The 27,970-nt window shown below is 39.3% G+C and overlaps 1 protein-coding gene and 1 pseudogene across 5 annotated transcripts in view; one reads left to right on the top strand and one right to left on the bottom strand.

Moving 5' to 3' along the window:
* The window catches only part of LOC114118023 (zinc finger protein 347-like), a 107,859-nt gene extending 86,880 nt beyond the window's left edge, over positions 1-20,979 (top strand). For 4 of the 5 annotated variants that reach the window (XM_060398960.1, XM_042231129.2, XM_042231130.2 and 1 more), the window contains 2 exons: positions 2,434-2,560; positions 14,615-16,909. In XM_060398960.1, coding sequence (XP_060254943.1) covers positions 2,434-2,560; positions 14,615-16,275 — 1,788 coding nt within the window. In that variant the 3' untranslated portion in view covers positions 16,276-16,909. Of the gene's footprint in view, positions 1-2,433; positions 13,913-14,614 lie in introns of those variants that run through there. The other variant, XM_060398961.1, reaches the window with a different exon arrangement.
* On the bottom strand, positions 1,186-1,600 carry LOC114118030 (ATP synthase F(0) complex subunit C2, mitochondrial-like; annotated as a pseudogene).
* Positions 20,980-27,970: the final 6,991 nt, after the last annotated feature.

A 27,970-nucleotide genomic window follows, 5' to 3' on the forward strand; every position in this document is an offset into this window, starting at 1 on the left:
ATTATACAATATTTATCTCATTGCACTTTTTTTTTCCTTCAGTTTATTTTGTCTGATATAACAGTCTCCCCTGCTCTCTTTAGGATGGACTGTCTTCTTCCATTCTTTCCCTTTTCATCTTTCCATGTCCTTAGGTTTGTGAGTACTACCTGTTTCAGCTCTGACAAACTCTGTGTCTCCTGCCCTGGGTTTTTCCTCCTGTTACTTCTAGTGGCCTCTTCTCCTGTGCATCGTACGGTGGTGAAAGACAGGCACCCTGGACAGCTCCTTTCATGCCACTGTAATTTCAGAAGGAATATATTGAATATTTCCCTCCTATCATGATGTTCCTTGAGATAGTCTTGCTTAATAACTATATTTTTTTCCATATTATTTTTTGCCATGATTTTTAATTCTCCAAGAAGTTTTTTTACTTTGCTGTTGTGATTATTTTTTTTGGTCATAATCTAATGACTCTTCTAATTTCAAATCACTGTTTTATTAATGGAAAAAAAAGCAAAGAAAGTCTTTGGCTTCTGTTAATGCCTTGCTATGTAAATCTAAATGGATAAAATTATATTTGTATCTTTGTATATGGTAATTTTATTATGAATTGAGTTTAAGTATTTTTTTTTTAATGTTTTTACCAGTTTTCTTTTGGTACCCTAGTATAGAATCCTGTTGACAAACTCAGCTGAGTTCAAAGGATACATTTTTATCGTCTGAAAGATACTGAAACACATGTGAATAAAAGGATGATATAAAATTGTCCAAGAAATCTGTCAAAAGATGAATCCTCTCATGTCAGTTAATTTTTTATAGATAAGCATGCATGCATGTGCAAGTCTGTGGTTTAGATAGAAGACATCATGATTTAAAAACTACATATCACCTTTTCTTTTCAGTTGAAATTATATTATCAGTATAATCTGTGGCCTTGAAATTTTCTAAACCATCCTGTTAGTGTTTTAAGTAGTAAATTACTAAGAGTTGTGTTTCTGTATTCACGTCTGTAATGACCTTTCATGCCATTCCACATTGTTCACCTTCGACTTTTTTTTTGTCATATTAATACAATATTTATTTGTTTTCCTTCTGTCAAAGCCTGAGCCCACCACTTTCCCCAGGCTGCCTGGGGAGTTCCAGGAAAGGGGACATATAGGGCAGACACAGGAGAAAGAACTATGGGAGGTGGAAAGAGCTCCTTCACATCGTGAAGATGAGCTAGACCGCCATCAGCCAAAAGAGCCCCATGGCTTTTGAGAGGGCCAAGCCCATGGCGTAGAAGAGCTACTGTTTCAGAGAAGGGTTCCTGGCATAACAGTGATGAAGCTCCCAAACACAGTCCGACTTCCAGCCCTGGAGCCAGCCACCCCTGCTATGGCAGCTCCAGCTCCAGGGAACTTGGCTGCTTTGTCAAAGTCCTTTGAAATGGCACTGGTTTGGAAGCTGTGGCTAGGAATGTGAGATGGTCTGGGGACCTGGGACTGCCAAGCTGCTGTGGCTCTCATCAGTCAGTGTCTCCAGCCCTTCACCACCACTGCGGACAGTGATCACTCAACAGGGGGGAGGTTCTCCCGATCAGGGAGGGTGTAGAGACTAATTTGGCACAGGTGTCCATTTTCAAGGGATGAAGGCTGGGGGCCCGAGAGCTGCTCCCCCTGCAGAGAACACAGAGGGCAGGGAAGAGGCTCACCTTGGATTTCTTTCAAGTTTTCTTTAGGAGCCCTCTGTCAAAGGACATGTAATGTTGTCTGTATTACTTCACTGTTAGATGCTTAAGCTTCAGTTGCTGAGCCCAAGCTTCTGAGTTCAGGTGCTTCATGTAACATTTCTTACCTTCTTGATCTGATTCAAGTTTCTCAGAGTGTCTGTGACACAGGTCTTCTTCTGTAAGGTGGGAACACATGGTTCTTTAATGAGCTATTATACTGATGAAATGTTCTTGCCTATAAAGTACTTATTTAATGTTTAGAGTAATATTACAGTAATTTAGAGTAACAGGAAGCCTTCAGACACTTTTGGTCCATGCTGCTGTTATCAACATCATACCTGAAAATTTTGACCTTTCCATTAAAAGTGCCGTGGACTTTGTCATCTCTGAAGACACCACTCATGCTGTACCTCATTGAGATAATGAGTTGCGCTCACTGGCTAGAACATAATATCTGACACTTCTGTATAGCCAAAACAGTGTTGAGCTTTATTTTTATATATTTCATGGATTTTGAACAATGGTGAAAAACGCATATTAATTGGAGAATCTCATAAGGTCTTGGCAAAAAGCATAAGAAATTAAAATTAGAGATCCATAATTTCTCCTGATATCCCTGCAGGGATCTGTTAGAACACATACTTCAACCAAGTCAATCCTTGCCCCTTACTGCCCTTTCTCTTTTGCATGAAAATGAGAACTTTTCATGGCCCTTTTGGTGACATGTGGTTTCATTTCAGGAACGACTGACCTCTGAGGACGTGGCCATCGAATTCACTCCGGAGGAGTGGGAATTCCTGGACCCTGCTCAGAGGGCCTTGTACAGGGACGTGATGCTGGAGACCTATAGGAACCTGCTCTCTGTGGGTGAGGATGACTTCCTTCCAGAGCTGCCCTTGGGTATCTGCATTTTCCCTGTGTGCCCGTTGGGAGGCCCTGATGTCTTTCATGTGAGAGTTCTGGTGACTGGGGCATGACACAGCTTCACAAGGTTAAACTGACCCTCTTCAGATGCTGTGTCTTGTCCCAGAGCTTAATTATGTACAAAGCTCACTGGCAAATATTAAAAAAAAAAAAACAAAACACCCGATTTCCTATTTTCTTCTTTTTGACTTTTGCTCAGTGTTTTAAAAAATCCACAGCACTTAGATTTCTTTCTTCTGATAACGCTAAATATCTATTTGTTTGTTTTCGCTTGCTTGTTTACTTTTTTTTGGCTGCACCATTCTGCCTGTGGGATCTTAGTTCTCTGACTAAGGATCAAACCTGCACTCCCTGCATTGGAAATGGAGAGTCTTAACCACTGGATCACCAGGGGAGTCCCAGAATTTCTGTTTCTGATCTGAATATTATCTCCACATTGGAGCCTAAGAAAAAGCTCTGGACAGTGGGAAGTTGCCAGGGTCCAGCCCCAGTGGATCCAGGGTGATTCAAACGTGGGGATGGACTCGGCATCCTGGAAAAAACGTATTTAATTACAGATATAGAGGGAGATTAGAAACAGATAGTGTAGTAGGAGAATTAGTGGAGAAAAGAGGCTGAATAACTGGTTTACATGGAATACCAATCACCCCCTATGTAGGCCACAGGCGTCTTTCCATTCTCCCAAAGGAGAGGAGGCACTGAGGCCTCCCTGGTCTGATCTCAGAAGCCCAGGCAGAATTAGCAGGCTTGGTGAGTACCCACATTTTAGACGGTAATTCAGCCAGGAAAGCGGAGAGCAAGAAAGAAACAACACAGGGGAATCAATCTTTCCAGAAACTGATCCGATTTCTTTATTTTTCAGGTTTGTTTATATACCTTTTTGTTATACATAGGGATGAATACAGAGTCACGTGGGGGTCAGCAGACCTGACCCTTGTCACAATCAGGTGCTTCATATAAAATTATACAAAGGTCTTATGAGTTTCATCATCTTTTAGCCATGAGGTCTACTGACATTTTATGGCCCTTTCTGATACTGGTCAGTTAACCAGAAAACTTACTTTTCCAGGGGTGATTTTTTCTTAAATCAGGTGCCACCCTCCAAATAAAGTTGCATTCCTATAGGGTGAGGATGTAGTGAGTTACAATCAAGAAAGGAATTTACTTAGCCTAAGGTTTAACATGATTAATCTTAAAGGTTAATACTTACTTCTCCTATATGCTAGTTATATTCATTATAAGGACAGGAATATGGAGATTTAGCAGCAAGTATTGGCTCAACAAATGTAAACCCTTCACCAATGTTCCCCTTAAGATCTATTTTGTCTTAAGATAGTGATAAAGTTACATAGCATAGTGATTTATAGTGATTTATAACAAAGTACAGTGATCTATAACAAAAGAGAAGATTCATTAACTCAAAAAGTCTAGTATTGCTAACATCAAAAAACTACTATATTTCCTTTTCTATATTTCAAATACATTGATTAATATATTCCCAGGTGCCTAAGGATATGGAGGCCTGATGGCAATCATTGACTCATCAATGAGAAAAAGCCCTATGCTAATACTCCAAACTCTCTGTGCTGTTCATGGCTGAGAGGCTGTCACACAAGCTAGTCTGTCAGCAGAGAGGTTTGACCTGAGACATCCTTGTCACACCCAGGGCAGGGAATTAGCAGTAATTATTGGCACGACAAATGAAAAAACCCTTCACCAATATAATTCCTAATCAACCTACTAATACTATACTAATGATCTTCTAACTTCTCAAAAGAGTCTGTATTTAGAAAGTTTTAAAACATCCCGTGCCTCTCACAGTTGGGAGGCTGTAAACAATCACATGTGGCTGGACGAGCCTGATCAGGCAAGCCAGAGAACCTCCAGAGTTCGTAAGTTGAAACACTCTTATCACACCCAAGAATTTTTATTAACTGGAGCTCCTTCTCTGGGAGAAATGGTTATGGGGGAGAGCTCCCCGTAAAGTACTCTGGTTTTGGGGGCAGGCGCTCGGGAACAGGGTGTTTCCTGAGGCTTGATCATGCCTTTGCGTATTCCAAGCTTCCTTCCTCATGACCTTTGCCATGGGTGGAGTTCCTCACACTGGCTCCCAACAGGGAGTGATGTAAAAGTAAGCAAAACTACAACATATAAAGAAAAACGAGTATCTCAAAAGGGCTTTTTTTTTTCTGTTTAGGAGTGGGACAAGTTGGTGGATTCGATCCCCTGTGGTTGTTACTTAGGAAAATGTAAGAGTGGGTAGAGAGATCGTCTTTTTGATCCTAGATCCTATGAGGGGAGCATACGTGAATCTCACGGGCTCTTAGCTTGCCATCTGTAGGTTGAGAGCATGGTCCCATCTCAAGATGCTGTTATGTCTGACCTTCATGTTGTATTAGTTTTACTCTTGTGCTGCTCTACCCAGTCTGGGAATGTCAACTGTTCTTGATGTTCCATTCTCCTTACTTTGTATCATTTTACCTCTTCAATTTCCTTGAAATATATTCCTGAGGGTCTGAAATTATATCTGGTTTCCTTGCCGTGATAATCCACCTATATTTAGTTGGCAGGTTCTGGTGAGTCTCTTTGTGGTGGATTTAGTAGGTTACAGAAAACTGTGATGGAGACACTATTGCTAATGTTATTTTCTTGCTCTGTACAAAGTCACCACTTGAAGCTATCCAGTAGAGTGGTCAGTATGTTCTAGGATGATGAGAGAGAAAGTATCACGAGAGCCTGATACATCTTTCCAGGTTATTTTCTGGCTTTGGAGACTCTGTCAAGGGCACCAAGACAGTGTTGTTCATATGTGTCAAGGACCATATGTTTTAGCCTCTGTAAATGGTATGGGAATTTATCCCAGGACAACTTTGTCCAAGTTCACATTCTCATATCTATGGGGCTATTGGGTGCACTGTTGTTCTGTTCATTGTAGGTATTTTTTTTATCATTGAGTTCAAATTTCTGTGTTACTCTTAGTGTTTCTGTTTTGTATTTGCAATGCGTTGGATGGTTGATTGGGGAATGGTTCCTATGGTGGAACTGGTGATCAGTCCCTCTTAAAATTCTTTATATATTCTTTGTACTCAACTTACTATCAGATGTATGATTTCCACATATTCTCTTTTACTGTTGTCTTTTCAAACTCACTGCACTTTAATGCAGAGTAGTTTATAATTTTGATATAGTCCAATTTATTAATATCTGGTTTTATTTTGTGGCCTGTGCTTTTGGTGTTATATCTGATAAATCATTTGTGGGTCTAATTTCCAGAAACATTTCCTGCATGTTTACTTCTAGGAGTTTTATACATTTGGGACTTAGGTTTAGGTCTTTGAACCATTTTGAGTTCATTTTTGTCTGTAGTATAAGATAATGTCCCAAGTAAATACTTTGGCTGGTGGGTATTCAGTTTTGTCAACATGTCTTGTTTCATAGACTGCTTCCCCCATTTAGTAGTTTTTACACCCTTGTGAAACATCTGCTGAACATCTCCACAAGAGGTGTTTTTGTTGTAACCATTCTTTTTAGGTATGCTGCTGCTCCTGCTGCTAAGTCGTGTCAGTTGTATCTGACTGTGCGACCCCACAGATGGCAGCCCACCAGGCTCCTCCGTCCCTGGGATTCTCCAGGCAAAAACACTGGCGTGGGTTGCCATTTCCTTCTCCAGTGCATGCATGCATGCATATCAAGTCGCTTCAGCCATGTCTGACTCTGTGCGACCCAACAGATGGCAGCCCACCAGGCTCCTCTGTCTCTGTGATTCTCCAAGCAAAAACACTGCGTGGGTTGCCATTTCCTTCTCCACTTTTTAAGTATAGTTAATTTACAATGTTGTGTTTCAGGTTTACAGCAGTTTACAAGATACTCAATATAGTTCCCTGAGCTATATCGTTGGTTCTTGTTATCTATTTTGTATATACATTAGTTTGTAAGTATTCAGACTCTTAATTTATCTCTCCCTTTCCTGCCCCCATCACCATCCTGTACTATCGCCTTTGGTAACCATAAGTTTGTTTTCATTCTGGTGAGTTTATTTTGTGAGTAAGTTCATTTGTATCATTTATTTCGGTTCAACATATAATATCCTATGATGTTTGTCTTTCTCTGTCTGATTTCACTTAGAATAATCCCTAAGTCTGTCTGTGTTGCTGCAAAAGGCATTACTTCATTGTGTTTTATGCTGTGGAGGTGGCAACCCACTCCAGTGTTCTTGCCTGGAGAATTTCATGGACAGGGGAGTCTGGCAGCTGCAGGTCATGGGGTCTTAAAGAGTTGGACACGGCTGAGCTACGTTCACTTCACAATATTCCCTTGTATATATGTACCACATATTCTTTATCCCTTTGTCTGTCAGTGAACATTTATGTTGCTGCCGTGTTTTGGCTGGTGTAAATAGTGCTGCCAAAAACATTGGGGTGCATGTATCATTTTGAATTAGTTTTCATCCTTTCTGGATATATGCCCAGGATTGGAATTGCTGGTTCATGTGATAGCTCTATTTTTAGTTCTTTATGGAACCTCCATGCTATTCTCCCAAGTGGCAGTACCAATTTATGTTCCTTCCAACAGTGTAGGAGGGTTCTCTTTTCTCCACACCCTCTCAAGCATTTATTGTTTGTAGATTTTTTGATGGTGGTCATTCTGACCAGTGTGAAGTGATACATTTTTGTGGTTTTGATGTGCATTTCTCTCATAAGTAGAGACGTCAAACATCTTTTCAGGTGACTGTTGGTCATCTGTTTGTCTCCTTTGGAGAAATATCTGTTTTGATCTTCTGCCCATTTTTTATTGGGTTGTTTGTTTTGATATTAAGCTGTATGAACTGTTTGTTTATTTTGGAAATTAATCCCTGATAGGTAGCATCATTTGCATATTTTATAGGCTCCTAGTCCAAAAGTTGAATTTTTGTTCTTTTTTGGTTTCCTTTGCTTTGCAAAAAGGTTTTAAATTTAATTAGGTCTCATTTGTTCGATTTTGCTTTTATTACCCTGACTCTAAGAGATAGATTCAAAAAAATTTTGCTGATATTTATGTCAGTGTTTTGCATTTGTTTTCCACTATGAATTTTACAGTATCTGATCTTGCATTTAGATGTTTTACACATTTTGAGTTTATTTTTGTATGTGGTGTTAGAGAATGTTGGAATTTCATTCTTTTTCATGTAACTATCCATTTATCCCAGCATCACTTATTAAAGAGACTTCTTCATTCTATATTCTTTCCTCCTTTGTTATAGAATAATTGACTCTAAGTAAATTGGTTTATTTCTGGGTTTTCTGTCCTGTTCTACTGATCTGTGTTTCTGTTTTGTGCCATCATCATACCACTTCCCTGGTGGCTCAGATGGTAAAGCCATCTGCTTGCAATGCAGGAGACCCAGGTTCAGTCCCTGGGTCAGGAAGATCTGCTGGAGAAGGAAATGGCAACCCATTTCAGTATTCTTGCCTGGAAAATTTCATGGACAGAGGAACCTAGTAGTCTACAGTCAATGGGGTCACAAAGAGTTGGACATGACTGAGCGACTTCACTTTCACTTTGTTGACTGTCAGTTGGTAGTATAGTCTGAACTTAGGGAACATGATTCCTCCAGCTCTGTTCTTCTTTCTCAAGATCATTTTAGATACCAGAGTCTTTTGTATTTCGGTACAAATTAAGTATTTGTTTTATGAAATATGTCATTGTTAATTTGAGAAGGGTTGCATTGACTATGTAGATTGCCTTGGATAGTATGATCATTGTGACAGTGTTACTTCTTTCAATCCAAGAACATGGTATATGTTTGTGCCATCTGTTTGTGTCATCTTTGGTATCAGTCATCAGCATCTTATAGTTTTATGAGTACAGTTCTTTTGACTTTTTAGGTAGGTTTATTCCTTAGAATTGTATTCTTTTCTCTGAGATGGTGAATGGGATTGTTTCATTAATTTCACTTTCTGACATATCCTTGTTAGTGTATAGAAATGCAGCAGTTTTCTATATACTTTGTATCCAGCAAGTTTACTCTGTTCATTGATGAGGTCTAGTAGTCATCTGGTGGCATCTTCAGGATTTTCTGTGTGTAGCATCATAGTGACAGTTTTACTTCTTCTTTTTTTTTTTTAACCTTGAATTCGTTTTATTTATTTATTTATTTTTCTGATTGTTGTGGCTAGGACTTCCAAAAATATGTTGAATAAAAGTGGCAATAATGAATATTTTTGTCTTATTGATGTTGTTAAGGGGAGTGCTTTCAGTTTTTCCCTGTTGAGTATGATGATGTTAGCTGTGTGTTTGACATATGCAGTCTTAATTATGTTGAGGTAGGGTGGCTGGAATCAAGATTGCCGGGAGAAATATCAATAACCTCACATATGCAGATGACACCACCCTTATGGCAGAAAGTGAAGAGGAACTAAAAAGTCTCTTGATGAAAGTGAAAGAGAAGAATGAAAAAGTTGGCTTAAAGCTCAACATTCAGACAATGAAGATCATGGCATCTGGTCCCATCACTCCATGGGAAATAGATGGAGAAACAATGGAAACAGTGTCAGACTTTATTTTTGGGGGGTTCCAAAATCACTGCAGATGGTGATTGCAGCCATGAAATTAAAAAACGGTTACTCGTTGGAAGAAAAGTTATGACCAACCTAGACAGCATATTCAGAAGCAGAGACATTACTTTGCCAACTAAGGTCCGTCTAGTCAAGGCTATGGTTTTCCAGTAGTCATGTATGGATGTGAGAGTTGGACTGTGAAGAAGGCTGAGTGCCGAAGAATTGATGCTTTTGAACTGTGGTGTTGGAGAAGACTCTTGAGAGTCCCTTGGACTGCAAGGAGATCCAACCAGTCCATTCTGAAGGAGATCAGCCCTGGGATTTCTTTGGAAGGAGTGATGCTAAAGCTGAAACTCCAGTACTTTGGCCATCTCGTGCGAAGAGTTGACTCATTGGAAAAGACTTTGATGCTGGGAGGGATTGGGGGCAGGAGAAGAAGGGGACGACAGAGGATGAGATGGCTGGATGGCATCACTGACTGGATGGATGTGAGTCAGAGTGAACTCCGGGAGCTTGTGATGGACAGGGAGGCCTGGCGTGCTATGATTCATGGGGTCACCAAGAGTCGGACACGACTAAGCGACTGAACTGAACTGAACTGAGGGTCCATCTGTGCTGACTTTCTGATTGGTTTTTATCATAAATGGCACTTGAATTTTGTCAGAACCTTTTCTGCGTCTATTGATGATCATATGGTTTTAGTCTTCGACTGTTTCTGTGGTGTATCATAGTGATTAACTTGTGGATATTGAGAAATCTTGCATCCCTGCACTAAATCCCATTTGATCGTGGTATGATCCTTTAATGTCCTTTAATGTGTTAGTAACTGTTTGAATCTCCTCTTTTGAATTCAGGGAAGGCCTAGGAGAATAAAGCCTTTTTCTACAAAAAAGAGTTGGATGCCTCAGAAAGGCTTTTGTAACTGGGAAGGTCTTCCAGAGTCAGTGTCAATCCCTCCTTTCCTTTGATACTCCTCAATCTTGAGATGACCATGTGTGGAAGAAGAAATGAAATAAATGTCCAATAGAGAGGTTAATCATACTTGGCAGAGGAACCCAGGTTTAGATAGCCTTTTCCTGGATTTTCCTTCTGATTTCTGCTAATGAGATTCTTACACAATATCCTGGAATATTGTGTATGCTTTTCTTGAATATAAGCATTCCATTGTAAGTTACAAAATCAGAGTTGGATACATTACATTGTAAATAGTATAACAGGTATTATTCTGCTTTCTCCATATATCACTTTGAAAATGTCTCTTGTTTCTGTCCCATACCCATAGTATAATGCCCATAAACTTGCTGAACTGGTTCTTTTCTTTTAAGTTCAACATATTAGTTTGCCCTCTCAGTTATTTTCACAGAGACATGCAGTCACAAGCTGATATCTGACATAAACCTGTGTGCCCTATGCTCTACGCAGGCCCTTGCTTAGTCCTGACCAGTCCTCACATAGTACCTTGTTATGATTGGAAACATTATTCTTACCTATCACGTCCCTCCACCTTCTACATACTCTCACTGTAAAGATAATCTCTGATCATTTATTGAACATGTTTCTCAGGACATGACCTAAATCACTCTGTGCATCCATGATAACTCACAGCCCATTCTGAGATAGGACGGTTGAATAATAGTTAAACAGACTACGTCTGTCTTGTATCTTCCTTGATATTTTCTTTCAAGTTGGTTTGATCCCCGAGTCAAGAAGATCCCATGGAGAAGGAAATGGCAACTCACTCCACTATTTTTGCCTGGGAAATCCCGCCTGGAAAATCCCATGAATGGAGGAGCCTGGTAGGCTGCAGTCCATTCGGTCACTAAGAGACTGAATGACTTCACTTTCACCTTTCACTTTCATGCATTGGAGAAGGAAATGGCAACCCACTCTAGTGTTCTTGCCAGGAGAATCCCAGGGACGGGGGAGCCTGGTGGGCTGCTGTCTGTGGGGTCGCACAGAATTGGACACGACTGAAGCGACTTAGCAGCAGCAGCAGCAGTCTACTTATTTGGTGGGTGGTCATGTTTACAAATAAGTATTCTCAGTCGTCCCAGTAGGTTCAGATTCATATCCTGGTTCTCTTACCAGTTTGTGGGCCAATTGGATGTGTCTCCCTCTCTGATTAGAGAAAAACATGTTAATTTACCTCAAGCCTTTTAAAGCAAATTAGTGCTGTCAGTAGTACATGTTTTATAGTAAATACTCAAAATTTATTTGTTTAAAAAAGGTAATATCTATATTCTGTCATGTTCTTTATGATACGACTTCATCTACATTATATCTTTTCTTAATATAAATTTATTTACTTTCATTGGAGGTTAATTACTTTACAATATTGTATTGGTTTTGCCATACATCAACATGAGTCCACCACAGGTATACACGTGGTCCCCATCTTGAACCCCCCTCCCTCCTCCCTCCCCGTACCATCCCTCTGGGTCATCCCAGTGCACCAGCCCCGAGCATCTAGTATCATGCATCAAACCTGGACTGGCGATTTGTTTCATATATGATATTATACATGTTTCAATGCCATTCTCCCAAATCATCCCACCCTTTCCCTCTCCCACAGAGTCCAAAAGCCTGTTCTATACATCTGTCTCTCTTTTGCTGTCTCGCATACAGGATTATTGTTACCATCTTTCAAATTCCATATATATGTGTTAGTATACTGTATTGTTGTTTTTCTTTCTGGCTTACTTCACTCTGTATAATAGGGTTCAGTTTCATCCACCTCATTAGAACTGATTCAAATGAATTCTTAATGGCTGAGTGATACTCCATTGTGTATATGTACCACAGCCTTCTTATCTGTTCATCTGCTGATGGACATCTAGGTTGCTTCCATGTCCTGGCTATTATAAACAGTGCTGCAATGAACATTGGGGTACACGTGTCTCTTTCAATTCTGGTTTCCTCAGTGTATATGCCCAGCAGTGGGATTGCTGGGTCATAAGGCAGTTCAATTTCCAGTTTTTTAAAGGAATCTCCACACTGTTCTCCATAGTGGCTGTACTAGTTTGCATTCCCACCAACAGTGTAAGAGGGTTCCCTTTTTTCCACACCCTCTCCAGCATTTATCGCTTTTAGACTTTTGGATCCCAGCTATTCTGACTGGTGTGAAATGGTACCTCATTGTGGTTTTGATTTGCGTTTCTCTGATCATGAGTGATGTTGAGCATTTCTTCATGTGTTTGTTAGCCATCTGTATGTCTTCTTTGGAGAAATGTCTGTTTAGTTCTTTGGCCCACTTTTTGATTGGGTCGTTTATTTTTCTGGAATTAAGCTGCAGGAGTTGCTTGTATATTTTTGAGATTGTTTGTTTGTAAGTTGCTTCATTTGCTATTATATTCTCCCATTCTGAAGGCTGTCTTTTCACCTTGCTTATAGTTACCTTTGTTGTGCAGAAGCTTTTAAGTTTAATTATGTCCCATTTGCTTATTTTTGCTTTTATTTCCAATATTCTGGGAGGTGGGTCATAGAAGATCCTGCTGTGATGTATGTCGGAGAGTGTTTTGCCTACGTTCTCTTCTAGGAGTTTTATAGTCTCTGGTCTTCCGTTTAGATCTTTAATCCATTTTGAGTTTATTTTTGTGTATGGTGTTAGAAAGTGATCTAGTTTCTTTCTTTTACAAGTGGTGATCAGTTTTCCCAGCACCACTTGTTAAAGAGATTATCTTTAATCCATTGTATATTCTTGCCTCCTTTGTCAAAGATAAGGTGTCCATAGGTGCATGGATTTATCTCTGGGCTTTCTATTTTGTTCCATTGATCTATATTTCTGTCTTTGTGCCAGTACCTACTGTCTTGATGACTGTGGCTTTGTAGTAGAGCCTGAAGTCAGACAGGTTGATTCCTCCAGTTCCATTTTTCTTTCTCGAGATTGCTTTCGCTATTCAAGATTTTTTGTATTTCCATGCAAATTGTGAAATTATTTGTTCTAGCTCTACATTATATCTTCTTAAAATTTTATTTATTTTTTAATTGAAGGCTTTACCGAATTTTGTTTTCTGTCAAACCTCAACTACATTATATCTTGTATGTGTTTCACTTGCAACATTTTTCAGCAATATTGTTTCTGACCCCAGTCAATAAATACACAAAGCACTCACTTTTTATTTATTATATTTTGGTGCCATTAAACTAGGTAATTAACAATAGTGCATGGCTAGAGATTAGCCTTCCTTGGTGGTTCAGTGGTAAAGAATTCAGCTGCTAATGCAGAAGATGCAGGTTTGATCCCTGAGTCAAGAAGATCCCATGGAGAAGGAAATGGCAACCCACTCCATTATTTTTGCCTGGGAAATCCTGCCTGGAAAATCCCATGAATGGAGGAGCCCGGTAGGCTGCAGTCCATGCAGTCACTAAGAGACTGAATGACTTCACTTTTACTTTTCACTTTCATGCATTGGAGAAGGAAATGGCAACCCACTCCAGTATTCTTGCCTGGAGAATCCCAGGGACAGAGGAGCCTAGTGGGCTGGCGTCTATGGGGTCACAGAGAATTGGACACGACTGAAGTGACTTAGCAGCAGTAGCAGGGATTAGCCTTCCTTGGTGGCTCAGTGGTAAAGAATTCACCTGCTAATGCAGAAGAGCAGGTTTGATCCCTGAGTCAAGAAGATCCCATGGAGAAGGAAATGGCAACCCACTCCACTATTCTTGCCTGGGAAATCCCATGGACAGAGGAGTCTGCTGCGCTACAGTCCACAGTGTCGCAAAGAGGCAAACACGACTGAGCGACTGAACAACAACATAGGTGGGGATTGCATTGTTTATTGGCTGTTAGAAAACTGGTGAATATTTTACGTCTTAATTTATGTGTCATTTACAGATGATGGTCTTTTAGCATGTATTCTGCAATACAGCTGACACATACTACTTGTTAACATTGTAAAATTCCTTTTCTTTTTGGGTACGTAGTTCTACAGCGGATTTAGAAAACTATGTTGTTTCAAAAAATTGTTTTAGTCATATTTTTCATTTGTTTTCAATTGTAAACAACCAATTATGAAAAGTTAATTATTAATTGGGTAAGCTTGGTTTTGGATTATTTATGTTACAATATATAATATATTGTTTAGAATTTATTTATGTACAGTAAGTTTGCAGAATACAGTGATAGTGTAATATTTTTCATTTCAATTTGAGACAACTGTTGATTGATACGTTCCTAAGGGTCCTGGTAGAATAACACTCTGTTTCTGAGAGTTGGCAAAAGATTGTCCAATGTGAGTGTGTTTGGCATATGGTTTTTAAAACTAGGCTACCTTAATGGTGAATTTATGTTATGCTTTCTTAAGAATTCTATTCCTTTAGTGTTTCTAAATGCTTAAGGTCATCATTGTGGTGTTCCATAACTTGATGTAAGTATTACTTTTGGTGTAATATATATTCAACATGAAACATTTATTTTTGAATTATTGTGAGCAGGATACCTATGATTCTTTTTATCTTGTAGATATCTCTCCTACACATGTGATCAAGCATTTACAACCCAAAGTGAACAGTGGTAAACAAGAAACAATCCAAACATTGATGCTGGGAAGCCCTGAAAGCTGTGAAATCAAACATTTTCATCTTTGGGAAAGTCAGGAAAATATGTGTGACTTTGAGTATCAAGGGAGAGATGACAAAAGAAATTACAAAGGGACACCTATAAGCCTTAATGGAAATGTGCCTGATGGAAGAGATTCGCATGATAGAAAGGATGCAGACATCAACCCCTTTGGAAAGAGGTTGCGATTTAACTTTCAGGATAAACTGCAGATAGTTCAAACTGGCAGAATAATTTCTGAATATAATCAAGTTAAGAGTTCTGTCAACAATAGTTTCTCATTTTTACCACTTCGAAGAATTCCTCCTAGTGTCCAAACCAGTGTTTCTAATATATATGGGAATGATTTTATGAATCCTTCAGGAATAACACAAGAACTCAAAGCCCAGAGGGAAAAACCTTACAAATGTGATGAGTGTGGCAAGGCCTTTCATGTAAAGTCAACCCTTTTAAGTCATCAGACAGTTCATACTGGTGAGAAACCTTACAAATGTGATGAGTGTGGCGAGGCCTTTCGCCTAAAGTCAACCCTTTTAAATCATCAGACAGTTCATACTGGAGAGAAACCTTACAAATGTGATGAGTGTGGTAAGGCCTTTTGTGTAAAGTCAACTCTTTTAAGTCATCAGACAGTTCATACTGGAGAGAAACCTTACAAATGTGATGAGTGTGGCAAGGCCTTTCGTCTAAAGTCAAGTCTTGTAAGTCATCAGACAGTTCATACTGGTGAGAAACCTTACAAATGTGACGAGTGTGGCAAGGCCTTTCGTCTAAAGTCAAACCTTTTAAATCATCAGACAGTTCATACTGGTGAGAAACCTTACAAATGTGATCAGTGTGGCAAGGCCTTTCCTCTAAAGCCAACCCTTTTAAGGCATCAGACAACAGTTCATACTGGTGAGAAACCTTACAAATGTGATGAGTGTGGTAAGGCTTTTCCTGTAAAGTCAACCCTTATAAAGCATCAGACAATTCATACTGGTGAGAAACCTTACAAATGTGATGAGTGTGGCAGTGCCTTTCGTCTAAAGTCAATCCTTTTAAAGCATCAGACAATTCATACTGGAGAGAAGCCTTACAAGTGTGATGAGTGTGGCAAGGCCTTTCCTGTAAAGTCAACCCTTTTAATGCATCAGAAAGTCCATACTGGTGAGAAACCTTACAAATGTGATGAGTGTGGAAAAGTCTTTGGTCGAAAACCTCATCTTCAACGTCACAGGAGAATTCATACTGGAGAGAGTCCTTTCAGATGTAATAAGTGTGGCAAGTTCTTCAGTCGAAATTCACACCTTCAAAAACATCAGAGAATACATATAGAGAAACCTTTCAAATGTGATGAGTGTGGAAAAGTCTTTGGTCAAAAACCACATCTTCAACATCACTGGAGAATTCATGCTGGAGAGAGACCTTTCAGATGTAATGAGTGTGGCAAGTTCTTCAGTCGAAATTCACACCTTAAAAGACATCGGAGAATACATATAGAGAAACCTTTCAAATGTTTCAAGTGTGGAAAATCCTTTACTCAGGTCTCAGCACTCACTAAACATCAGAAAATCCATACATGAGGGAAACTCATGTGAATGTGGTATATGGTAGAAGTCTTCAAAATTCAAAGTTCAAAATTCACACCCTACTGTTGCTCAGAGAATTCATCCTACTGAGAAACCATACAAATATCATGAGTGTGGCAACATCTTAGGCTTCATGAGAAAATTCATACTGGATAGAAGCCAGATATATATGTATTGATTAGTCAGGTCTTTAGAACATGAATTCATTCTAGAAAGATTGCTCACCAATTTCACAAAAGTTAAAAAAAAAAACAAACAAAAACCCCTATCCTCACATCTCACCAGTAGTATCAGAGTATTTATCCTGGAGAAAACACACAGCAATGTAATGTGTGTGGCAAGGATCTTACCCAAAAGTCACAAGATAGGAACATAGTAGGGCCATACTTCCCAGACTCAGTGGTTGTGGCAAATCCTTTACCTTTTTCACTCTATGCATTCTCTGATGACTTTAGTTCAGGTACTCAGCAACTGCAATAAGTCCATATTTGAAGAGAAGCTATAGAGATCTTTTCGTGTAAAAGAAACCCGAATTCTGCCTCAGCAAATATGATTCTTTGGGACAGTAGTCCGCCATCATTTTGGTCTCCTGGCTTACTGAATAAAGTCACTATTCCTTGCCCAACAAGTAGTCTCTCAGTTTATTGGCCTGTTGTGTGGTGAGCTCTAAGAGCTTGGCTTTGGTAATACATTGATCAAATGCATTTGCTACATGTGTTTCACGATGGTCTCTGGGAAGGAATCAGTGAGATGAAGGGACCGACTTTATTAGATACAACTCCTTCACATCCATGTTCCCTGGAAAAACACACAGTCTGAATTACAAAATGCAATAGTGTGTGTGAATTAGCAACAGGGAGGGGAGAAAATAATGTAAAACTAGGACATGACTCATCACGGTCAGTAGGATCAGGAAGCCCTTCCGTACATAGTCCAGCCTGTTGTAAAACATAATGTTCTACCAACTGACCTTGAACAGAGTAGGCAAGATGTTAAAAGTCCTGAGCTTTGCATAGGAGGAGAGGGACAGTTGCGTGGGACTGATGGTGTGCTAGGAACAATGCATAGAAATAGGGTCATGTTCTCCATTGGATAGAAATAACTGTTGTATCCATGATTAAAGAAGAGTTACTCTTACTTGTGGAAATTGAAGAGAGAGCTGTCACTGTCTTTGTAGACCTAGACCTGAGGAATGGATTCGACAATAAGAAGGAAGCAGGGGACCCAAGTCTCGAGTGAAACAAGGGTGCTTTATTTGCAAAAACGCATGTTTATATATCTTTACACAAGGCAACTTTAGGCAGTAAAAACATTGAACAAAAACAAAGCAAAGCAACTAGCAATCTTGAAAGGGCCAGAAAGCATTCCCTATCCTGAGGTAGAGGGACATAACTCAATAGATTACCTTTAAGTGAAAGGTCACTGAAGGGAATCCCAGCAGATGCTCTTTCTCATGACCTCAGTCCTGAGAACTTCATGCAGCTCTGCTCATTCCTGTTTTCCAGGAACTGATAAAGAATAGAGTCCTTGAGAATCGGCACACAAAAGAAGAAAATATCATGTTGAGTCCTTTAAAGTTGAATGTCCCCTGACAGTTCCCCCTTTTTTCCTTTGTCATAATTGGTGATGACTGTAGATACTTGTGTGAAAAAGGCCCTGAGCAAGTGAGTTTGTTTAGTTTGAACAATTTTAGTTGAAAGGCATCGGTATGTTACAATTATAATCACCAGGATAATTATCAGCATTATAGTTCCAGATCAAATACTATGTGTAATGCCTTGAAACCATCTTTGAGGGTCTAGCCCAGATAAGTGATCAGCTAGCTGTTCAGCTAAGGTTTCCAAATTGTTGGAAGAGGGTAGACTCTTATAGAAGGTTTAAAGGGTTTCCTTTTGCAATAATTGTACATTTATGGAAGCAGTATTATGCATATCTTGCAAATGAAATTTGATTTTTTTCCCCAATTGTAAGCACTATGGTTGAACCGAAGAGAAGTGATACAAAATTAAGTAGAATTCCAATCACAATTTAATAATACTTGTTTTTATAAATCTATTAATTGATCTCCAACCCATTGGATGGCTGTTTTTAATTCCTGAATTTTATCTTGAACTTTTCATCTTTCTGAACCTGAGTGACCCATGTAGTATGAGCATCTTTAGTCCAATTTTGAATAAAGATTTGTGTTTGAACTGAAGTTAGTAAAGCAGTGTCTGTGACATCAGCAGTGGTGCAAATGGCTGTTGACCCCAAAATGCCAAGAATGAAGCATCTAATTAATCGCTTAGATCATCAGACTAATTTAGTGAGTAACTGGGAGGTAAGTCTTGCCATGGGACCCTCTTTCCAGGGTCGTTGGAGATTACTGGCAACCACAGACTACGTTGAGATCAAAGAATCAAAAGTGATTCGTTTTTTTAGAGAAATAGAGGAATTAAGTATACAATTTGCAATCTATAAAGTCACACAACATAAAGTCTTATTAAATTGTAAGTTTCCTATGGCGATAACAAAAGGAAGGGCAATGCAAGCTAGTATAAAATATGAATGATTATAATAGAAGGAATAGTTACTATGACTATGGTCCCTGTGAAATATCTAATCCAAGTTCCAAGTTTTTCAGTATTTCTAGCAAGTTTCCAGATGTGTCATAGCTCAGGCCCAATTTGTTTATTGAGGACAATTTGAGGGGGAGAAGGTGCCATTCCACCAGGAAGCCAGCCAAGGAGTCCTTTGTCTTGGAAGTGTTCCATTGAACTGTTGGTAATCTTCCATGTTACTTCAGCAACATAATCACACATAGTACTGTTAATATCATCTGAGCAGTTATAACCACATACCATAGGGTCCCCAATCAACAATGGTGTAATTAGCCACACACATGAATTTCCATGATTTAGCTTGACATCTATCTCAATAAACAGAAATATATTTAAAATCCTTAAAAGTAAACCCCTTATATTCCACCTTTTGTCCTTTTCCTAGAGTGTTGGTAGCATTGACGTGGTTCTCATAAAAAGACAGGGCAGTAAACAGTCTAAACAATGTGTGGAAGTTCTTTTTTGGAGGCAGGATGAAAGCCTACGTCTGTCGACTAACATTAATACATAATTCTGCTGAGCCCTTACATAAAGGAAGGGTTTCATAGCCTAGAGAAATGTTAATTAATCTTCCTTCATCCTTAGGATGAGAGGGCCCCTCTAAGCTCCAAGGAGGAGGCATATGTATTGAGTCATTAGTGGATACAGCCGGTCCTATATCTGTCCATTCTACGACCTGCAATAAAGGGGGGTTAGGTATATAAGCCAAGTAATTGTGATCAATCAAGTCAGCCTGAGCGGGGGAAGCTAAAGCAAGCACAGTGACAAAAATATTTTCAGGATTCTGAGGCATTCCTTGTTGTGAAACCAGATTCTCAGTTTGATTAGTAAGGGTTTTTATCTGTCCCCAGATGGGGAGATCATAAGGTCGATGACCTTGAGTGCGGCGTTTCTTGGAAATTTTTCAAGCCGCCATGGCTTGTACTGGAAACTCCTCCTCTTGGGGATTTCGCCGTTTCTTCTCTATCTTGAATGCTGGTGGCTCTCCCTTGGGATGGATCTTCTGAAGAGGGAGCCAACTGATTTTGTTGGGTCCATCTGGAGAAATCCAAGCATACCCCTTTCCCTGTAATATTAATTTTCCAGATTTCCATTTAGTCAACCTGTCTTGATACCAAATGGGCAGAGAAAGGGAGGTATCTTTCAATGCCTCAAAATGTTTTTGTGCTTTGTCAAAATATCCCCTTGTGTCAAGTTTAAAAATTTTAAACAAGAAAAGCTGTATTAACAATATTTATAGAATTAAAGAGTATATTGCATTGGAATCTGTTGGGATCCTTTAATGGACTGGAACCTGGTGGACTGGAGTCAACGATAAGAAAGTGAAAGAGAAAGAAAGACACTGGCACCCAAGCTCTGATGGAGCAAAGGTGCTTTAATGACCTTTCTGTGAATATATATAGGCTGTTGTACAAGAAATTTCTGTCGATAAAGATCAGAAAACCAAACATACAGCAACCATTACCAAGGGAACAAGGGATTAGTAATTGTCACAAGGTCAGGAGAAAATCCATATCTCAAGAAAGAGGATCAAGACTAAGCAGTTTTGTCCTAAGGAGAATGTTTACTGAAGGCGTTTCAAGCCTGTCTTACTCTGTGACCTCAGTCCTGGGAGCGGCGTGCCATTCCAGTGGTTTCTGACAACAGAAACAGGTAAGGAACAGAGGATTTATGAGGAACAGCACGTTGGAATCCTCCTGTTAAACATTCCCTGACAATTCCCACTTATTTAAATATTTGTAGAAAGGGTTCTCACCATTTGAGTTTGTCTAATTTTAACAATTTTTGCATGCAGGCAATGGTGAACGACAAATATAATTGTCAAGACAATCACCAAAAATTACAGTTCCAGACCAAGTGCTGTGAGTAATGCTTTGAAACCGTCCACATGGGTCTAACCCATATAATTAATCAGCTATTCAGCTAAAGTTTCCAAATTAGTGGAAGAGGGGAGATTTGTAGAAAAGGTTTCAAAGATTTCTTTTTATAATAATTGTACATCCAGAGAGGCATTATCATGTATGTGTTGTAAATGAAATTTGATTTATTCCCAGTTGTAGGTGCTATTATTGAGTTGAACAGGATCAATTCAAAGAAATAGAGGAAAAGAACAAAATGGGAAAAACTAGAGATCTCTTCAAGAAAATCAGAGGCACCAAGGGAACATTTCATGCAAAGATGGGCTCAATAAAAGACAGAAATGGTATGGACCTAACAGAAGCAGAAGATATTAAGAAGAGGTGGCAAGAATACACAGGAGAACTACACAAAAAAGATCTTCACGACCCAGATAATCACGATGGTGTGATCACTCACCTAGTGCCAGACATCCTGGATTGTGAAGTTAAGTGGGCCTTAGAAAGCATCAATCGCTTCTTGGCCTTCTGGCTAAGATCAAGTGGTGGTTCAGACGGAAAGCGTCTGTCTACAATGTGGGAGACCTCAATTCGATCCCTGGGTCGTTTTCTGGAGAAGGAAATGGCAACCCACTCCAGTACTCTTGCCTAGAAAATCCCATGAACGGAGGAGCCTGCTGTCCGTGGGCTCACAAAGAGTTGGACACGACTGAGCGACTTCACTTTTTTAGAAAGCATCACTACGAACAAAGCTAGTGGAGGTAATGGAATTCCAGTTGAGCTGTCTCAAATCCTGAAAGATGATGCTGTGAAAGCAGTGCACTCAATATACCAGCAAATTTGAAAAACTCAGCAGTGGCCACAGGACTAGAAAAGGTCAGTTTTCATTCCAATCCCAAAGAAAGGCAATGCCAAAGAATGCTCAAACTACCACACAATTGTACTCATTTCACACGCTAGTAAAGTAATGCTCAAAATTCTCCAAGCCGGGCTTCAACAATGAGTGAACCGTGAACTCCCAGGTATTCAAGCTGGTTTTAGAAAAGACAGAGGAACCAGAGATCAAATTACCAACATCCTCTGCATCATGGAAAAAGCAAGAGAGTTCCAGAAAACATCTATTTCTGCTTTATTGACTATGCCAAAGCCTTTGACTGTGCGGATCACAATAAACAGTGGAAGATTCTGAAAGAGATGGGAATACCAGACCACCTGACCTGCCTCTTGAGAAACCTGTATGCAGGTCAGGAAGCAACAGTTAGAACTGGACATGGAACAACAGACTGGTTCCAAATAGGAAAAGGAGTATGTCAAGGCTGTATATTGTCACCCTGCTCATTTAACTTATATGCAGAGTACATCGTGAGAAACGCTGGACTGGAAGAAACACAAGCTGGAATCAAGATTGTCGGGAGAAATATCAATAACCTCAGATATGCAGATGACACCACCCTTATGGCAGAAAGTGAAGAGGAACTAAAAGCCTCTTGATGAAAGTGAAAGAAGGGGGTGAAACAGTTGGCTTAAAGCTCAACATTCAGAAAACGAAGCTCATGGCATCTGGTCCCATCACTTCATGGGAAATAGATGGGAAACCGTGGAAACAGTGTCAGACTTCATTTTTGGGGGGCTCCAAAATCACTGCAGATGGTGACTGCAGCCATGAAATTAGAAGACACTTACTCTTTGGAAGAAAAGTTATGACCAACCTAGATAGCATATTAAAAAGCAGAGACATTACTTTGCCGACTAAGGTCCATCTAGTCAAGGCTATGGTTTTTCCTGTGGTCATGTATGGATGTGAGAGTTGGACTGTGAAGAAAGCTGAGCGCCAAAGAATTGATGCTTTTGAACCTTGGTGTTGGAGAAGACTTTTGAGAGTCCCTTGGACTGCAAGGAGATCCAACCAGTCCATTCTGAAGGAGATCAGCCCTGGGATTTCTTTGGAGGGAATGATGCTGAAGCTGAAACCCCAGTACTTTGGCCACCTCATGCAAAGAGTTGACTCACTGGAAAAGACTGATGCTGAGAGGGATTAGGGGCAGGAGGAAAAGGGGACGACCTAGGATGAGATGGCGGGATGGCATCACTGACTCGATGAACGTGAGTCTGAGTGAACTCTGGGCATTGGTGATTGATGGCGGAGGTGGGGGGGAAGGTCTGTCGTGCTGCGATTCATGGGGTCACAAAGAGTAGCACATGACTGAGTGACTGAACTGAACTGAACACAAAATTGAGTAGAATTCCAATCACATTTTGGCATCACCTGGTTTTGTACATCTATTCATTGATCTCCAACCCATTTGATGACTGTGTTTAGTTCCTGTATTTCGTCATGAATATACTCATCTACCTGAGCCTGAGTTGCCTACATAGTATGAGCATCTTTAGTGCACTTTGGGATAAAATTATGTGTTTGAATTGAGGTTTGTAAAGCAATGCCAGTACGGCAGCAGTGGTGCAAATAGCTATTAATCCCAAAATGCCAAGTATCAGCCATCCAATGAATCGTTTAGTTCACTGGAGCAGTTTAGTAAGTAACTGGGAACCAAGTCCAGCCATGGGGCCTTCATCCCAGGGCTGCTCGAGGTTTATTGGTAACCACAGACTACGTCGAAATCGAAGAATCAAAAGGGATTCATTTCTTAGGGAAACAGAGGTGTTAAGTATGTAATTTGCAATTTATACAAGTTACAGAACGTAAAGTCTTATTGAATTGAAACTTACTATAGCTAGAACAAAAGGAAGGGGAACACAGGGTTGTATGAAATGTGATTGATTATAACGAAAGAAATAGTTTCTATGACTATGATTGGTCCCTGTGAAATGTCCAGTCCTAGTCCCAAGTTCTTTGGTGCTTGCAGCAAGTTTCCAGGTGTCCCAATGTTCAAGCCCAATCTGTTTATCGAGGACGAAGTGGGTGCCATTCCACCGTCAAGCCACCCAAGAAGTCCTTTGTTATGGTAATATTCCATTATAGTGTTACTACCCTTCTATGCTACTTGAGTAGCATAATCACACACAGTGCTGTTAATATCATCTGAGCAGTTAGATAACCACATACCATGGGGTCCCCAATCAACAATTGTATGATTCAGTTCAGTTCAGTTCAGTCGCTCAGTCGTGTCTGACTCTTTGCGACCCCATAAATCGCAGCACGCCTGGCCTCCCTGTCCATCACCAACTCCTGGAGTTCACTCAGACTCACGTCCATCGAGTCAGTGATGCCATCTAGCCATCTCATCCTCTGTCGTCCCCTTCTCCTCCTGCCCCCAATCCCTCCCAGCATCAAAGTCTTTTCCAATGAGTCAACTCTGCACATGAGGTGGCCCAGGTACAGGACTTTCAGCTTTAGCATCATTCCTTCCAAAGAAATCCCAGGGCTGATCTCCTTCAGAATGGACTGGTTGGATCTCCTTGCAGTCCAAGGGACTCTCAAGAGTCTTCTCCAACACCACAGTTCAAAAGCATCAATTCTTCGGGGTTCAGCCTTCTTCACAGTCCAACTGTCACATCCATACATGACTAGTGGGAAAACCATAGCCTTGACTAGATGGACCTTAGTCGGCAAAGTAATGTCTCTGCTTCTGAATATGCTATCTAGGTTGGTCATAACTTTTCTTCCAAGGAGTAAGCGTCTTTTAATTTCATGGCTGCAGTCACCATCTGCAGTGATTTTGGAGCTGCCAAAAATAGTCTGACACTGTTTCCACAGTTTCCCCATCTATTTCCCATGAAGTGATGGGACCAGATGCCATGATCTTCATTTTCTGAATGTTGAGATTTAAGCCAACCTTTCACTCTCCTCTTTCACTTTCATCAAGAGGCTTTTTAGTTCCTCTTCACTTTCTGCCATAAGGGTGGTGTCATCTGCCTATCTGAGGTTATTGATATTTCTCCCGGCAATCTTGATTCCAGCTTGTGTTTCTTCCAGTCCAACGTTTCTCATAATGCACTCTGCATAGAAGTTAAATGAGCAGGGTGACAATATACAGCCTTGACATACTCCTTTTCCTATTTGGAACCAGTCTGTTGTTCCATGTCCAGCTCTAACTGTTGCTTCCTGACCTGCATACATCCACAAACATTAATTTTCCTGATTTGGGCTGACATTTGTCCCAACAAACCAGAGTATATTTAAAGCTCTTATTAGTAAACCCTTTGCATAGTGTTGTTTCCCTAACTCTTTCCCTAAAGTTTCAGTAGTGTAAACCTGGTTCACGGACAAAGAAAGGGCAGTAAATAATCTAAGCAGCATATGAAAGTCCTCTTGCAGGCAGGGCAAAAGCCCAAGTTTGTCGGCTAACGTTTACGGATAATTTTGCTGGGCCCATACACAAAGGAAGGACTTCATAACCTAGAGAGATATTAGTTTCCTTTCTTCTTCAGGGTGTGAGGGGGCTCCAGGGAGAAGACATATGTATGGAGTCCTTGGTAATATGATTGATCCTTTCTCCGTCCATTCTACATCCTGAAGTAAAGGGGCGTTGGGTATGTAAGGCCAATAAGTGTGATTGTAGCTCAGCCTGATTGGGGGGTAGGCGCAAGCAAGCAAAGCAAGCAGGGCAACAAAAATATTTTCAGGACTCCGAGGCATTCTCTATTGAGAAACCGGATTTTCAGCTTGATTAAGGGGTTTTATTTGTCCCCAAGAAGGGAGATCATAAGGTTGATGCTGCCGAGGGCAGTGCTTTCTGGAGATCTTTGGAGCCACCATGGCCTATATTGGAATTACTTCCTCCTGGGGTTTTTGTTGTCTCGCCTCTATGTTGAAGGCCGGGGGCCCCTTGGGTTGGCTCTTCCAAAAAGGAAGCCATGTGAGTTTGTTGGATCCATCTGGGAAAATACAAGCACACCCCTTTGCCTATAAGATTAATTTCCCAGATTTCCATTGTTTATTCACCTTGTCTTAGTACCAAATGGGCAGAGGAAGAGAAGAGTCCTTCAATTCCTCGAAATGTTTTTCTGCTCGTGTCAAGATATCTCCTTGCGGTAAGTTAAAAAAATTTAAAACAAATAAAGCTATATTAACAATAGTTATACGCTTAAAGAATATATTTCGTTCGAATCTAGTAGAGTCTGCTCTGGATAAGGAAGATAAAAGTATTCCTGTGTATTCCCCCTTTGTTAATTTTTTATTTGTAGTTTCAGTGTGTAATGTGTTTGTTTAACTGTGTCTTGTGTTTGTGGATTATAAGAAATGTCTGTAATCTGTTTAATAGAGAATGAATGTAAAAATTGTTTGAACTGCTTAGAAACACAGGCAAGGCCATTGTCTGTTTTTATAGAATTAGGTGTTCTCATTATTGCAAAGTAAGCTAACACGTGGGTTATAATATGTCGTGTAGTTTCTTCTCGGAGAGCTGTGGCCCATATAAAAGAATTTGTATTGATTGAGACATGTAAGAAGGAAGAGGAAGAAAGTTCAGAGTAATGAGTTCCATCCATTTGCCATAAAATTCTCTTTCATTTGTCAGAAACCTTTTTTATATGTTTGTATTCATCATTTTATGTGCCATTTCTTCTATCTTTTTATTAACAGCATACATCTTACTTTTCTTTAGCAACTATGAAGTGTCTTGTATATTAGCATTTTATAGATTGGTGAATATATTTGTTATATATTATAATATATATTTATTTTTATATAAATATATATATTTATTAATAGTCTAAAATCTCTTTAGTTTTTCTGTAAGAAAACTTTTTCTAAGAGGAAGTTAGTGTTCAGTAATTAATGTTTAAAAATCTTACTTTATTGGAAATGACCTAGCTACTTAATAAACTTTCATTATTTCATTTAGTACAATTTTATGAATTTAAGTTAACCCAATCCTAAGACATTATTTTGGGGAGACATTTTGAAAATATAATTATTTTTATTACAGTTTATCTAAAAGTTTTCATCTCATATATATATATATATATATATGAATTACTTTTTTCTTGACAAGCAGTTTACCTTAAATCTAGGCACAATAAAAGTATTATATAATGATGATTTAAGACATGTCTTAATTAGATTAGCAAACAATTATTTATAAATTATATTTATATTTAAATATTATATTTGATATTGAATATTCTTTAGTTCACATAAACTTGAATTTAAATAGAGCTCATTAATTTCATATTATCCAAAAACAAAGACATATATTGAGACATAGATAATTTTACATAGACAGACAGATAAGTTTTCCACTTGACATTTGAAATATCTTTTTGATATATATATATATAAATATATATTTTTTCCTTTCTTTTTCGTTAGTTCTACCAAATGTGTATCCCAGGGACATGATAAGAGTTAACTTTAGGTTTTTTCTTAGGCCTGTTTTTGTTTCCCAGGCAGAATTGGAGCTCCAAAAAAGTATTTTAACAAGTTAACATTTTCCTAACTGCACATATAAGAAGAACCAGTTTGGCAATTTCAAAAAAAAGATTTTATTTGAATCAGTTTTTTCTGGAATCTAAAGAATACCATGGCCACTCAGTGTCAAAAATATCACTTCTCCTTTTTGTAGTTACAGTATATAGTTAATGATATATGTATGAGGGAATTGCTGTTCACATTGGATGTAAAGCCTTGGCCACAAAATTTTGACAAATAGTAGGACTGTTAAGTATATGTTGAGGTAACACAGTCTATTGAAACCTTTTATGAGGCCCGATGTGATTAGGAAAAGGGAGAGAGAAAGAGCATCTCGGTCTAAAGGGTGTAAAGGTATGTTTAAAAATCAGTCTTGTAAATCAGTAATAATAATGTGCTAATTTTGAGGAATAGTAGTAGGGGATGAGATCCTTGGTTGTAATGCACCCATGGGTTTCATAGATGCATTAACTTTTCTAAGGTCTCTTAAGAGATGTCATTTGTTAGATTTCTTTTTTTTATAACAAAAATAGGAGAGTTCCAAGGAGAGTAAGATTACTCAGTATGTTTTAATTCTAATTGTGTGTCTATCAGTTCTTTAGTAGCCTGTAATTTTTCTTTCATAAGGGGCCATTGTTCTGTGCAAATAGGCTCGTCATTCTTCCAAGTTATTTTAATCATTGCTTTGTTTGTTAAATGAGCAGTGGCCCCTAGGAAAACTGTGGAATGTATATCTGAGTCTGCCATTGCATAAGTAAGTCCCTTCCTATTAGATAAAGGGGTGCATCTATCACATAAGGTCTTAATGTTGCAGGCTGGCCTTTTGGTCCTTCATATGGATAGATTTGAATATTTTGATAAAT

Source organism: Ovis aries, chromosome 14, assembly GCF_016772045.2.
Source record: "Ovis aries strain OAR_USU_Benz2616 breed Rambouillet chromosome 14, ARS-UI_Ramb_v3.0, whole genome shotgun sequence".
NCBI classification, from domain to species: domain Eukaryota; kingdom Metazoa; phylum Chordata; class Mammalia; order Artiodactyla; family Bovidae; genus Ovis; species Ovis aries.